The following is a 14,947-nucleotide window of genomic DNA, read 5'->3' as shown; positions in this document are numbered from 1 at the left end:
TGCCCTGCTTGCTGTTCACAGATCAACATTACCAGTTCATCAAGCTCTGTTGGACGTTTAACTAGATTTAGTTACTTTCTCAAAAAGTGATGTAGCCTTTGGCTTTATGCTAGTTATCCTAAACCACTACACCACAACTGCAGAATGTACCGATTTAGACACCTTGAGACAACATTCAAATGAACAAGTTGAGGAACAGTGTTTAGGTTTTTTTTGTATCAGTTATCTCATATTAACAAAAAAAGAAGACATCTGGATATAAAACAGGAAACAATAAAACATTACAACAAACATTTGTCTGCTATACCAACCCAAAATTCATATTTACAGGTTTGATCTGAGAACTTGTCAACATGGAGAAAACGAGGTTGCTGCACGCAGTCATGATTTCAAGGTCAATTAAGGATTTTTATTGAAATTATTTTTAATTTCTAATACTATTCATGGCCAGTGTATTTTCATCAATAGCTATTCATTGTATCTACAGTCTAAGCCCAATCTCGTCACTCATCCAGTTGTCCTCTTCATTCTTTAAGCAGACATACTCGTCTTGTCTCCATTCCTGCAGCCTCCCCTGTTGTGTCCTGCTCTGTGTTGCTCTCTGAAATTTCAACGTTATCTCCTTGGCTCAGCTTGTTTCCGCTCTGCTCCATGTTGCTCTCACCACTAAAGCTCTCTTCCAATGATTTATACTCTTCACTTATTTCTGCTGCCGGTTCACTTGGCTTCTTCTTTTCATGTGCTACGTTTTCTGTGCTGCTCTGCCCCGGTGACTGATTTCGTCCTGACTTACTCGGCTCCCCTCCCTTCTCCTGTTTGATTATACCAAGAGAGACTTGTTGAGGGTTGTCTGGAGGTTCAATGGGGGTCTCCATCTCCACCTCCTCCACTTTCACCTGCACTGCAAAGACTACGGAGACAGAATTATGTCACCAAATTACCAAAACGGTCTCACAAAAATTTGAAAAAGTGAGCATAATGTTGGACAAGTCTGTCCACTTACTTTCAGGCTCCTCTGACTCGGTCTTGGGCTTGATGAGAGGCACCTTTGCAGGAATAATGTGGTCTTCTAGCACTGGAGGACCGGCCGTGCCACCAACCTCAGGTTGCTGACCAGCATCATCTTTAACTTGGTGCTGAGAGAGCCTCTTCTTTGCATATTTCCTTCCTATTGAAAACAAAAGGAGATGAATGTTATATAGTTATATAGATAGTTGTTTAACTATCAGATGTAAGAAACTACTAAATGTGAATCTGTTTTCTGTGTCAAGACACAGGACTCCACATACAAGTCAAAACTTACTTCTTTTCCCATATGCAAGGGCCTTGTATTTCTTATTCTGTGTCGGCTGGTTTTCCAAATCAACTGGAAAACAGAATTAAAATACCTGTTACCTTTATAGAGTGTCAAAATCATCCACACACCGCTAACCACTAGTCACGCTGTGACAGTGGTAGACTACAAGTTAGAGAGGCAAACTGGAGAGTGTTCTGCCCCATTTGGTCTTTGATTCCATCACTTGATGGAAACACCTCCATCACAGTAAACTGGCTTAGATTTCCAACTACGGGTATTTTTATTGAATGGGGCTTTTACCGAGTCCTGGGGGAGGCTGGAGCTGGTAGCGCATGAGGTCGCACCAGCCGACGGGGTAGATGTCTGGGGACTGATGGTCGATCCACTGGTCAAACTCATCCTCCCAGCCATCAAAGTGGATAAGCAGCAGGCGGCCCACGTAGCGCTTCACGGTGGCCACACACACCAGGCGCGGCTCCATCAAGTCCACCGCCTCCAGCTTCATGTTGGGGGAGAAGCTGTGGCCCGGGTAGTCCTGAAGAAATAGACAAATGCTGTTTGATGAAGCTTCTTTTTGTATCAAATACAACGTTCTGACTCAGGCAAACAAACTGAGGCTGTGATCACATTAGTTGATAAACAGAGAGCACAAATGCTATACAAGGTTTGGACTTCCTGTCTTACGGCATTAAACAGTCGTGCCGGTGTAGCTTTAGCGCTGGTCTCCTTCAGGTATTTGTCCCAGGTGAAGGTCTGAGAGTCATATCCTGCCAAGACACAGAGAAACCAGGACTTATCTTCATTAACAGTGTACTGCTTTAGTTTTTTACCCCAGCTTCAATAGACAACACCTTTCTAGAAACGGATGATAAAGCAAACTAGTACCAGCAAAAAGTGTACAAGTGTGAGCTGAAGCAGAATGGAGAGGCAGGTTCATATTTACCTTGAGGTACCGTGAGAGGGATGTTATTCTTTTTACAGAAGTCTACAGGAAGGATGGCATGAGATGAGGCGTGGTAACAAAACCAATCGGAGCCGTTGTTCGATATGGTGCCATCGATACCCACCATCAGGTAGCCATCAAACAGCACCTGGGAGGAGTGGAGGGCAGCAGAGGCACATTAGAAAGAAAGCGCTAACAATATAGGAGTTAGTGTGTCAATGCAATCCAATTAATAACCACCTAATTCAATATTCAGTCTGGTCTGTCTGATTAGGCTTAAACAAGGTTAGACAAACATGACACACCAAACCACCAAAAACAGCAGTCTTACCTTGTGTACAGTGGCCACACAGATGCTTCCCAGGTTAAGAGGGTCAATGGCCTCCAACTTCATTCCTTCCTCAAAGAAACCTCCTTCCATGTAAACAAACCTGGGCTGCAGATCACACAGGGGTGAGTGGTTGAGTGGTTTCTATTACATATTCTATTAGTAATATGTGATCAAACTAATGACTCTTCTTACTTATTCGACTTAACATGTTCTATTCAAGCTGCATTGTTATTTCTGAATTATTTCTTGAGCAATGACATTTTCCTTACCTTCTTAAAGAGCAGGAATGAGCTGTCACAGGTACCCTTCCAGACGCTGGAAGCAGCTTCCACACCGTTTGCTATAATAAAAGAATGTTTAATTGCCATGTAAACACACATCTTAAAGTTAAAAGCTTTAGTTCAAGACAAGCGTGAAATGTGTGTGTTTGGAGGTTTAGTCTTCCTGCATTCTTAAGGTTTTAACTGCTGACTGCTCAGCTGGTTTGTACCACTCTCTTTCTCCAAATTTCCATGTATTTTGTTTCTCTTGCGACTTATACAAGAGTATGTTGCCGTTTTTGTTCTTTTACTTATGTAATTTATTCTGTGTTTCTGTCTATATTGCACGCCATCAATCATATGTATGGTAAAAAACTAAATCATTGACCTACCAGGTGCTCTAATAACATGACCCACTTTTTTGGACCAGCCTATTTGGTGCAAGAGGGGACTCCACATGTGGCACCAGAAATCAGAGAGGGTATTTTCGGCGGCGTCACTTTGGTCTTCGTACACAAGCCGCAAACGGCCACCAGTAATGGATTCTACGATGGCCAGGCGAGTCCGACTCACATGTTTGGGGTCCACCACCTCCACGCGCATACCCGTTTTGAAAGAGTTTTTCATGCTTTCTGCCAACTACAGAGAGGACAGACCAAGGACGGCAAGGGGACAGAGATTAATTCCATTCCATTATCAAAACCGCTTATCCTATTTAGGTTCGCAGGGCGCTGGAGCCAATCCCAGCTGACATTGGGTGAAGGCAGGTTACACGGCCTGGACAGGTTGCCAGTTTATCGCAGGGCACACATATAGAGACATACAACCATTCACACTCACATTCACACCTACGATCAATTTAGAGTCTCCAATTAACCTGAGCTCCATGTCTTTGGACTGTGGGAGGAAACCGGAGAGAACCCATACTGCCACGGGGAGGCCGTGCAAACTCCACACAGAAGGACCGCCTGGGATCGGGGATCAGACCCCGGCCCCTCTTGCTGTGAGGGGGCAGTGCTAGCCACTGCACCACCATGCAGCCCAGAGATTAATTCATTAAGTATAATTAAAACACGCTCATGTTGTACAAGACAGATGGGTTACCATGTAGGAGTCAAATTATTCAGCATTCAGTTTTACCTTCAGGTAGAAGTCAACAGGTAGAGTGTGGTTCCCCACAAGCTTCAACATCAGATACTCTTTCCAATCTGGGATGTTCTGCTTCACATCTATGGACACACCGTTTGTCAAAGTAGAACATGAGCTATTGAAAAATCCTCATCAAATTTTAATAAAGCCCTCCATGTTTTTTTTCTAATCTTAAAGTGTGAACACTCACCTTGTGGTGGCACCAGCAGTTTGCTTGTCATGGCGCTCCATCCAATCGGGTTCACCTCCCCCGATACGAGGCTGACCCAAAAATCTTGGCTGTTGTCGTGTTCAAAGCCTTCGTATCTCAACAGGGCTTTGTATCCTGGAGATACGGGATGGAAGGAAGACACGAGTCAGTTTCGGACAAACGATGAATTGCAATCAACATGCAGTTTTAGGTTTGGTGAGTTCCATGAATGTTTCGCTCCCAGACAGCATGACCTAAGGGTGACACTGTTAGTTGGTCATTATGTCTGTCCAACACCGTGGTACGGAATGGACTTGCATTTATATTCTAGTTTTCCGGCTACTCAAAGCGCAACATTCACACACTGATGGCAGAGGCTGCCATCCAAATCTAATATTATTTCTCATTTACACACCAATTTACGAGCAAAGGACACTTCCACATGCAGACTGGATTAGGCGGGGATCGAACGGCCGATTACATTACATTACATTACATTTTAGTAAGATTAGTGGATGACCTGCTTTACCTCCTGAGAAATTGGCACACTACACTAAAATTTGCTGTGGATATTCACATCAGAGGATGACAGTACAAAGTAATGTGTCCGGCAAATGTGTTGAATGCATTTCCTTCCTTATAACACATTTGCAACGCTAAATTTTAAGTTATTTTAAATCCATGATTATTTACATCCATGGGTACTTGCTAGCAGTCTTTGTCTTCTCCTTTTATACCTTTGCTGCTGCAATGCAGCGTAACGTGGCATGATAGATGCTGTAGAGTAGTGAAATAGTGCGAAATCATTGGCAGGAATGTGTATCGCTTCAACCGTATGCGCACATGCACATGCATCTACGAGATCCAGAAAGTGGAGGCCCACTCATGGAAAAACTGATTCATAGCGCTAAGTAGGGGACAAAATCTCTATGGAAAAGCATTCAGATTTGTAACAAATAAGAAAAAAAAATGCAACAGCTGCTCAAATTCAGACAGATGTACACACCCGCAATCTGGATGACAGTAGCAATCCAGTAGACTTTACTCGGCAGCACTGCGTTTGTGTTCAGGACCTCTACCTTCATCCCCAGAGTGATGTCATCCCACTGGGCACACAGGGGAACCTGCAGGTGGGAGGTCAGAGGTTTCCTTACGGATCATCAGTGTGAGGATTTTTACACTTTCATACATTACCCAGGAGTCTCAAGAGTTATTCTCAAGACTGCTCAGAGTTTACTTCTCATGTTTATCGGATTATTTAGCGATGTATGCTTTTCTTTATATGATGGACTGTTTTTTTTTCATGCTGGTGAAAATGCTGTTTCAAAGGCTGTTTGTATGCAAGTCTATGTTTTTACATAAATAGGCATGATTGTCCCTAAAATAACACTAGAGGCAAATCAGAAACATGTTTTCTAATGACACTTCACAGATAGGACTCACATGTCTGAAACAGGACACCGATGCAGCCAGAGAGGTTTCCTTCTCCAGGTAGGCGCCCCATTCAAAACATGCAGCCAATGCTACAGGATGGAGAGAGAAGAGGAATCATACAGCTGAAGTCAGATTCTGTGAGATGTTTGTGTACATGTGAGTACATGTACAGTATGCAGCTTGTAATATTCCGGAATAAACAACTGTAAAGTTGGTCTTTGCAGGATAAATAAATGGTCAACCACAAAATCGTATGGCCCATTTCAGACCTAGTGCCTTGTATGAAGACATGTTCATGTACACAGCGGACTTCATATGCCTCAAATATAGATACTCCTTGAAATCTGACTTTGTACGGCAATTAAGTAATTTTGATTTGTTGTGTTCAGTGGTCTCACCATTCTGTGTTGTCGAGGCTGGAGGGGGTTTGTTCACCTTGTTCAGCACTGTGGCTTTTTTTGAGGGGGGCCTTCCCTGAAGAGAGAAACAAAAAGAAACACAAAGTCCTCTTTTTTTGTGGCCACATTGTCACCACCTGAAGCAAGTTGCACCACATTTAGGCATATGCTTGACAAGGAAATTGGGGATAAGCAAAGAGAACACTGGCAAAGAAACACCCGTGTCTGTACTAAATTAGTTCTGTATTCATAGTTAAACAGCAATATTCTGAAAGTGAAAACTAGTATCTTTAAAATGCCAAAATGAATTAGTCAAAAATAAAACTCCTTGGGGGTAAAATTAATTCACAGACAACCTGTGTCCCTACAAAACTTCTCACTGAAAAAAAATCGTGGCAACATTTTTTCCCTTCATTGCAGAATAAACAAACTAACATCCGAGAATATCAGAAATCTGTATAATCATGTAATCCAGCCTGACAATGCAAGAGACATACAAAACACACACACAACAAATTACTTCTACAATTACATATAATTACATGATCAGAAGGTTTGGCATTGGGCTGCAACTAAGAATGGTTTTCATTATCGAGAAATCAACCAAAGATAATAAATCAATCAATTCAATGATTTGTCAGGAAAAGCAAAAAAAATTCTCTGCAATTTTTCGAGAGCCACAGTTGGTGTTTAAAATGTTCCACAACAACAACTTTAGTCTGTTGTCAAAAAGGACTTCCGGCTCTTTTTCTTCCCCTTTTTTCTCCAATGGGGATTTTACTTTTCTTTGGTGAAATACTGCCACCATGTGTTCATAACTCTTAGTTATGAAAATATAAATATACATATACACCAACAAATGCATACATTTGGTGTACTGGTCTCTTGGAGCTATTAGTTATCTCATGTTGAATTTTGGGGAAATACTTCTTGTTTTTTTATGATGGATTCAGATCCAGTCTTGATCTGAATCCGTCTCTCAGTGAAACATCACATAGCTTCAACTACAGCTTTTATTTGTCTCATGGGATAGTCGAAGAATGGAATAAGATGATTTTTCAAACCATTTTGGCTGAGTAAGGAAGCAATAGCAATCACAAATACCCCAAACATGGTTTAATCCGGATGCTTTTCAGTACTGAAAACTCAAGTCTCCAATGTTCCTTTAAGTCAGTGCTGCGGACACTTTGCACCGCTAAAACCAATCATCAATCATCGAGGCGGTGGGGAAAAAAATAGTATTGAAATAATTCCAAATACAGTTACATGTATTGTACATGTACATGCTTATACTGTAGATTTTCTGATGGAGGCTGCTTACAAAAGCAAAAGATTGGCTGTGCCGAACTTCGACCTGATAACGGAGGGACAGAGAGGCTTTATTATTATTATTATTATTATTATTATATTTTTTTAGGCCTCTGGTTTACGCTCTGACAGAAACGGGAACAACAGGGCCAGTAGTGCTACTAGGAAAGACAACAGTGAAAGAAGGGCAGTATGTTAAAAATCTACCAACTTTCTGTATTACAAATTATTTGTGAAGCAATGGAATTAGAAAACAACACTCACACTGGATACGAACGTTGTACCCTATGACTAACTAACTGTCAGATACAGATTTAGTACACACAGCAGACAACCACTGACGCAAAGAAAAATGTTTGAGGAGAACTTCTCTTCGGAAAAATGTGTACAGTGACCATAATGCCAAACTTCAGAAAAGTTATTGTAATTATTTAATTATGCAAAGCCATTAACTACAACTGCTCCATTGGTGTCACCTAGTGGTAATCTGTACAAGTGATTGTACTTTCCAGCTCTGTGTGTAAAACTCAACAAATTAATAACTAGAAAGGTCCATTTGTTAGAGTGCAGATCTCTGCCAAAACAAACAAGGATGAATGCCGGCAATCGGCTCGAAGTCGTTGCATAAGACTCGTCATAAAATCCAATCCAGAAACAAACGTAAACTAACCAAGCTGTCTGCGTAGCAGCGGCTAGTGGTGACGATGCACTCCGCTGTGTTATCACACGTGGCCGGCCAAGAGTAGTGGGTGAGGAGTCAGCAGGTAGTCAATGGATGTATGACACAGGCAATAAAATATATTTTGTGTAAGTGTGAATCAACACAACCATGAGAGGTCCTTGAGCATGCACCCATAACTGGCCACCCAAAAATGATTATGCAGTTTGCGTCTACCAAATGCAAGATTCCATGGACAGAGACAGAGGTACACACATGTGAACGTTCGCATGATTCTACTGGCAGAGATAATAATCTGGATGGGTAGCTGCAAACAAGTACAAACTTTTTCTCTTCGGTCAAAGATAAACTAAAAGATGTTGTCACCTGCAGTCGTGCCAGTATGGAGGACTTCTTGGAGTTTGATGAATAAGAACGTGAACAGGATAAACTGCAGAAACGCTTGGTCTTTGAAAAGAAGGTGCTAAAACTGCCGGTGGTGCCACACAACTCACAAACCACTGTAAAGATAAATAAATAAATACACAATAAGTACATATAGGATTTATATTCATTAAAGTGTTTTGTGGACAACTTCCAACACTTCTTTAAGCTCTTTAAGATGGTTAAAGTGGCATTTAAATGAACAGACAGAACATTTACATTTAGTCTCTCAACTCTTGTTCTCTCTTGTTCCTCATTTGCATCTCACCTGGTCGTTCTTCTTTGTTTTTTACCCCCCGCTTCATCCCTTCTCCTGTCAGACGATCTTTGTCCCCTCCTCCATCAGTATCATCTAACTGTATGGATGCTGTTTCATTATTTTCTGCCTGTGAGTAGAACATGGAGAATGGAATATGTGAAAGATACTTTACTGCGTAAATGTAAACAACAAGGAGAGCTCTCAGACTCTCTCTCTCTGCAGTGAACCAAGGTAATAACTACTCACACTTGTGGTACACTCTCTTGGTTCAGCAGTAATGCCTCGACGTTGGATGGCGGGCAGGCAGTGACTGCAGCCCACTCCATTGCAGGAGAAACAGTGCGGACGGACGAACACAGTAGGAACAGCTCCCAGCTTCAGAGTCAGAGCTGCTGTGGGTGGTCTGGGCTCAAAGTACTCCTTGCCAAAATGCTTGCTGCAGAGGTGAGAGTTAGGTGTGGCGACCCACTGGATGCGTGTGCGCTGGACCTGCTTCTCCCACTTGCGAAACTCCACAGGGTCCTTGGGGAATCTAAACAGCCTTACCCCATCTTCCGCAGTTTTGCCGCATCCATAAGCCACACAGTGGTACGGCATCCCGTGGTCCGCTCACGAGTAGACCACCAATACCTCAGAGTACAAAGCAGGATCTACAACCGATGCATCCTTTCTTCTTTTGAGCTGCCGGGTGGTATTCTTTGAGCGCTGCAGAAGAAAGTGATGATTGAGTGTTACAAGTAGGAGACAATTTTCAAATTCTACTACCGAACATACATTCCGTAACATTGGCTTTAAGGTAAAAAAAAAACCTATTCTAAACACTGGTCAGAAAGAGCAGACACAGGCAGAGCTGGATGCCAGTTGAGATATATATGCTGATTCTTGATCTAAGATTTCTTGGTCTAACATGCTGCATTAAGTGATACAGGAATTCATGCTGAAATGATTGATGAAGAAAACCGGTGCCTGGCTATTAAATCTACTTTAGAAAGTCTTTAAATGCTCTACATCTTTTCATCTGTTAACATTGTCGGCCATAAACAATATGCAAATGTGATCACAGTCTAACCATCAAAATATCTACATGAGACATTGAAACATTCTTTCAAGTCAAACTTCTACAAATCAGAACTGGGAGACATTTGTTAAATAATAAGTGCACACACAGTAACGTCATTACTACACGTAACATGCGAAATATCACTTTAACATGAATTATGCTGTCAAACTCACTGTTTTGAGCGAATTGTCACAGCCAACAGATTGATAAACAAGCTGGTCAAAATGCTACTCTACATACAAGCTAACGATAAATGCTAGTAGTGCTAACAGCACGTTTGTGCTATTATGAAACGTGTTATTACTTTGAATGGCTACTTAAATATAGAATACTAATCTAGGCCCTAATGTAAATGTTCGATCAAATGCAAAACTATGGGATATAAGTTGTAAGTTGTATCTTCTTGGTAACGGTAGGTTGGTTCTTTGGTTAGCCCCACCTGTATGGTCGCCTACCTTTGACGTCATCGTCAGCTTACTTCTCGCGCAAGAAGAGGGCATTATGGGAGTTGAGGTTTTAGCAGATTGGAAGTGAGCAGTAGTCAGATCTCCTAATTTCAAATAAACCGTGCTGGAAATTAACGATGAAAATTTACGAAAGAATGTATTGAAGTACAATGTTCTACTTGTACTTTCAGTATTTTCTTCACATGCCACTTTCTAACTTCCATCCACTACATCTCAGGGAAATGTTGTGGGACTTACTTCACTACACTTCTGACAGCTAAAGTGCCAATATTCCCTTTATTCACATGTCGGCATGTGTATCAGACGGTATCAGCAATCTTAGCTTCTTATTCATATTTATTTAAGCATGTAATACTGTATCAGTGGAGATTTTACTGTTATATTAATATACTTGGGGTATACAGAACGTGTAGTACTCCAACAATATTTTATGACAGCCTTTGTCTAAACATTTACATCCATCCATCCATTTTCAACCGCTTATCCGGGGTCGGGTCGCGGTGGCAGTAGGTTCAGCAGGCCGACCCAGGCTTCTCTTTCACCCGCAACACTTTCCAGCTCATTCTGGGGGACCCGAGGCGTTCCAAGGCCAGCCGGGAGATATAATCCCTCCAGCGTGTCCTTGGTCTTCCCCGGGGTCTCCTACCAGTTGGACGTGCCTGGAAAACCTCTAATGGAAGGCGTCCAGGAGGCATCCTGACTAGATGCCCGAACCACCTCAGCTGACTCCTTTCGACACGAAGGAGCAGCGGCTCGACTCCAAGCTCCCTCCTGATGTCCGAGCTCCTTACCCTATCTCTAAGGTTGAGCCCGGCCACCCTACGGAGGAAGCTCATTTCGGCCGTTTGTATCCGAGACCTCGTTCTTTCGGTCACGATCCAGAGTTCGTGGCCATAGGTGAGGTTTGGAACGTAGACCGACCAGTAAATGGAGAGCTTTGCCTTCCGGCTCAGCTCCCTCTTCACCAAGACGAACCGGTACAGCGCCTGTTTTACACCTGCAGCCGCACCGATCCGCCTGTCGATCTCCCGCTCCACCATACCCTCACTCGTGAACAAGACCCCGAGATACTTGAACTCCTTCGCTTGGGTTAGGCAGTTTGTCCCCACCTGGAGGGAGCAATCCACCGGTTTCCGGCAGAGCACCATGGCCTCAGATTTGGAGGTGCTAACTCTCAACCCTGCTGCTTCACACTCGACTGCAAAACGCCCCAGTGAATGCTGGAGGTCACGGTCCGAGGAGGCAAACAGGACCACATCATCCGCGAACAGCAGAGAGGCGATCCCGAGACTCCCGAACCGGATCTTCTCTGCCCTCTGGCTGCGCCTAGATATCCTGTCCATGAAGGTCACGAACAGGACCGGTGATAAAGGGCAGCCCTGGCGGAGGCCAACACTCACCGGGAACATGTCTGACTTATTACCGAGGATACGAACACAGCTCCTACTGCAGGCGTACAGAGACCGGATGGCCCGTGCCAACGGGTCCGGCACCCCATACTCCCGCAGCACCCCCCACAAAAACCCCTGAGGGACCCGGTCGAAAGCCTTCTCCAGGTCTACAAAGCACATGTAGACTGGTTGGGCGAACTCCCAGGACCCCTCCAGTAGTCTTGCGAGGGTAAAGAGCTGGTCCACTGTTCCACGGCCAGGACGGAATCCGCACTGTTCGTCTTGAATCTGAGGTTCGACAATCGGTCGGAGCCTCCTTTCCAGCACCCTGGCATAAGCTTTTCCCGGGAGGCTGAGCAGTGTGATGCCACGATAGTTCGAGCACACTCTCCGGTCCCCCTTCTTGAAGATGGGAACCACCACCCCGGTCTGCCAGTCCATGGGCACTGTTCCCAACCCCCATGCGACACTGCAAAGGTGCCCAACAGTGTCCAGCGCTTTCAGCATCTCAGGGCGGATCTCATCCACCCCCGGCGCCTTGCCACCAAGGAGCTTTTTGACTACCTTAGTGACCTCTGCCAGGGATATAGGTGCATCCACCCCAAGGACTTCAGGCACTGCCCCCTCTCCAGGGGACATGTTGGCCGGGTTTAGGAGTTCCTCAAAGTGCTCTTTCCACCGCCCGACGATGTCCACAGTCCGGGTCAGCAGTTCCCCCCGCTGAGAACAGCTTGGGGTAGGCCCTGCTTTCCCTTCCTGAGCCGCCGGATGGTTTGCCAGAACCTCCTTGAGGCCAACCGAAAGTCCTTCTCCATGGCCTCCCCGAACTCCTCCCATGCCCGGGTTTTAGCATCCGCGACAACCACAAACATCTTCTGAAAATATTTGCCCTGTAAAATAATATTATACAAATCAAAAGAGCAGATACAGAAAACTTTAACAACCTCGAACAACCTGTTTATCATACTAAACCATAATGTAATGACAGGGTTTTGATTCAGTTCAATCTACTGTGGATAGTAATCATCCTCAGAAGATGCATCCTAATATTTTTGGTAACCCCCTGACCTTTCCTCTTGTTGCACCTTAGTCCAACATTTCCCCATCTTGCAAAATCGAACATGCAGTAGCCAAAATCAAATCTCAAAACTCGTGTTCACCAGAAGATGAACTCTTTATACTTACAGTAAATAACCAAAAGACTTTTACTTTGGCCGCCCTCAGGACAAACTTTACATGTTTAGCGTCACTACTGGGTTATACGAAAAGCAAGAGAAAAATCCAAAACCTGTTGCTTGTTTCATCCAATATGTTCAAACTACAGTGTATAACAAACACTGCAACCTTTTGGGGGATTTAGAAGTTTTATCTTGTTGTCCTCGCTGCAGTTTCTGATTACAAGCACAATATGTGGTGCAAATCCAAATCCAAAACAAAGAATTGGATACTGCCATCCACAGCTTGACAGGCCTATCAATACAGAGATCAACACTATGGCAACGGCTGAATTTAATCCAACGATGCACATTTATGTTGTTCAAGACATGTTAACCTCAGTAATGTTTGTCAAAATAAGAGCTAAACTGTGTTCTCAATTAGGATCAGCTTAGAAAAACTGATTGGGCCTTTATCACAGTTAGTAAAGGCTTTTTTTTCCCACACAATATGTTGGAAGAAAAGTGTAATGACATTAATGATGGATCTGTTGTATTCATGTGTCCTAATATGCACAATACAAAGACAGTGAAACTGAAGCAGCTAAATGGAATTCAGACATCATTAATGTAAGTTATTTACACCTGTGCTTTTCCTGTGACCTGTAAAAATGTCTTCAATCTTAATTTTTGGTATTTGACAGTGACCCATTGTTGGCTTACCGTGATAGGCATGGGCCACTTGATTAAAATAAGTCTTTATGTTTGTATACCAACCCCCAAAAGTGTATGTGGGGTTCCTTATGGCTAGTTTACTGACATGGTAGAGGTGGCAACTACTGCAGGACATTGAAGGCCTCAGGCTCACAGTGTGTCCTTTGGTCGGACTGAATTAGCTTGAATGCATATTTGTTTATCTTTGGTGATTTATGAGCCTCTGAAGCTTCAATCATTGTTTCAACCTTTTGCATTTATGGAGATTTCAATTATATTTATCATGTTTCTTTCTGTGCCGCATTGGAAGCCTTTTTCATCCATTCTTTTTAATCTAAGCACAATAACAACTGCAATGGAAGGGACCTTAACAAGGGGCAGGCATGACTCAATATGAAATATCATCATATGTTTAGACCCTGTACAAACAGGCTCTAAATACCTTTCTTCATCATTGCATGAATTTATAATGTATAAAGTAATGATGATTACTGACAGAGTTGGAGGCAGAGTAGTTGTTTGCCTTGGGGCCCCCTAGTGGGTTAATCTAGCCATGGGCCTGTGACTGGGCATGACACCCACCTGGGTTTGAGTCTGAGTATAAGGTATGCACCTGGACCTGTTGTCAAGCGGCGTGATTCACTGATGTGCAATGATGCAGGTTTGGTGAAGGCTTCATATCAGTTTTTTTCATGCAGGTGGAATCACACGTTTAAAAGCAGATCATTGAATGTGACAAACTTATGTAAATGTTAAAACCAACCTACCAGTGCTAAAAACTGTCTGTTAGCAACGAACGTTTTCCTCTTCACCAAGATGGACTTATGACCTGTGGGGGCCTTGTTGCCATGTCCTGGAGAAAATTTATGGATTTGAAGAAGTTTTTTTTGTTCATGAAACCTGCAACCTGTTTAATTCGAAGACCATTTATCGCTTGGAAAGATGTGCATTCTTGCTTTAAAACATGTCCATTGAGTGCACTTATTAAAGATGATGGATTTGTGGTGGTAACCCACAGTGATAGAAGCCCAGGTTTTCCGACCACATTCCTCGTAGGACATTTGATAATTTACATGTATCCCCAAAAGGCCTGAATCCAACAGATTTAGAAAGACAGTCCTTTACTGAATATTTCCCACAGCAAACACATTTGTTTTTTATTCTTTTACAATTGGTTCTTGTCCCACTTGACAGACATTAGGAATACTAAGTAGCCAAAACACATTTAACAAAACTGTATTCTGAATTGTAGTACAGAGGAAGTTTTGAAAAATACAATCTTTCTGTATTGCTGAAAAAAAGGTTAGAAAGCACAGACATTCTCATGACATACTTGTTTCAGTTGCTGCAATGGTGCAGTAATGAAAAACAACAACGCAATACACATATTCCCATTATTGTTTTCTGAATGACACAATGAATGAATAGCTGTGGCCCAGTTTCATCTCCAGTATATGTAAGCTCATGAAGGTTTAGAAGAAAATGTTGGT

At 43.0% G+C, this 14,947-nt stretch overlaps 1 protein-coding gene across 1 annotated transcript; it reads right to left on the bottom strand.

Moving 5' to 3' along the window:
* Nucleotides 1-305: 305 nt before the first annotated feature.
* On the bottom strand, nucleotides 306-9,268 carry l3mbtl2 (L3MBTL histone methyl-lysine binding protein 2; the record flags this gene model as incomplete). The annotated part of the gene is made up of 17 exons (XM_079237446.1): nucleotides 306-910; nucleotides 1,004-1,168; nucleotides 1,304-1,366; nucleotides 1,598-1,832; nucleotides 1,982-2,064; nucleotides 2,241-2,388; nucleotides 2,572-2,676; nucleotides 2,841-2,911; nucleotides 3,224-3,470; nucleotides 3,972-4,060; nucleotides 4,171-4,305; nucleotides 5,177-5,294; nucleotides 5,614-5,693; nucleotides 6,003-6,078; nucleotides 8,356-8,489; nucleotides 8,681-8,798; nucleotides 8,918-9,268. 17 exons carry the CDS (start codon nucleotides 9,266-9,268, stop codon nucleotides 525-527), a joined length of 2,604 nt encoding a protein of 867 aa, XP_079093572.1. The 3' UTR covers nucleotides 306-524.
* Nucleotides 9,269-14,947: the final 5,679 nt, after the last annotated feature.

The sequence above is a fragment of the Taurulus bubalis genome (genome assembly GCF_910589615.1).
Source record: "Taurulus bubalis genome assembly, chromosome: 2".
Lineage (NCBI taxonomy): Eukaryota > Metazoa > Chordata > Actinopteri > Perciformes > Cottidae > Taurulus > Taurulus bubalis.
Note: the sequence above shows the minus strand (reverse complement) of the source record. Positions and strands in the feature narration are given on the sequence as shown.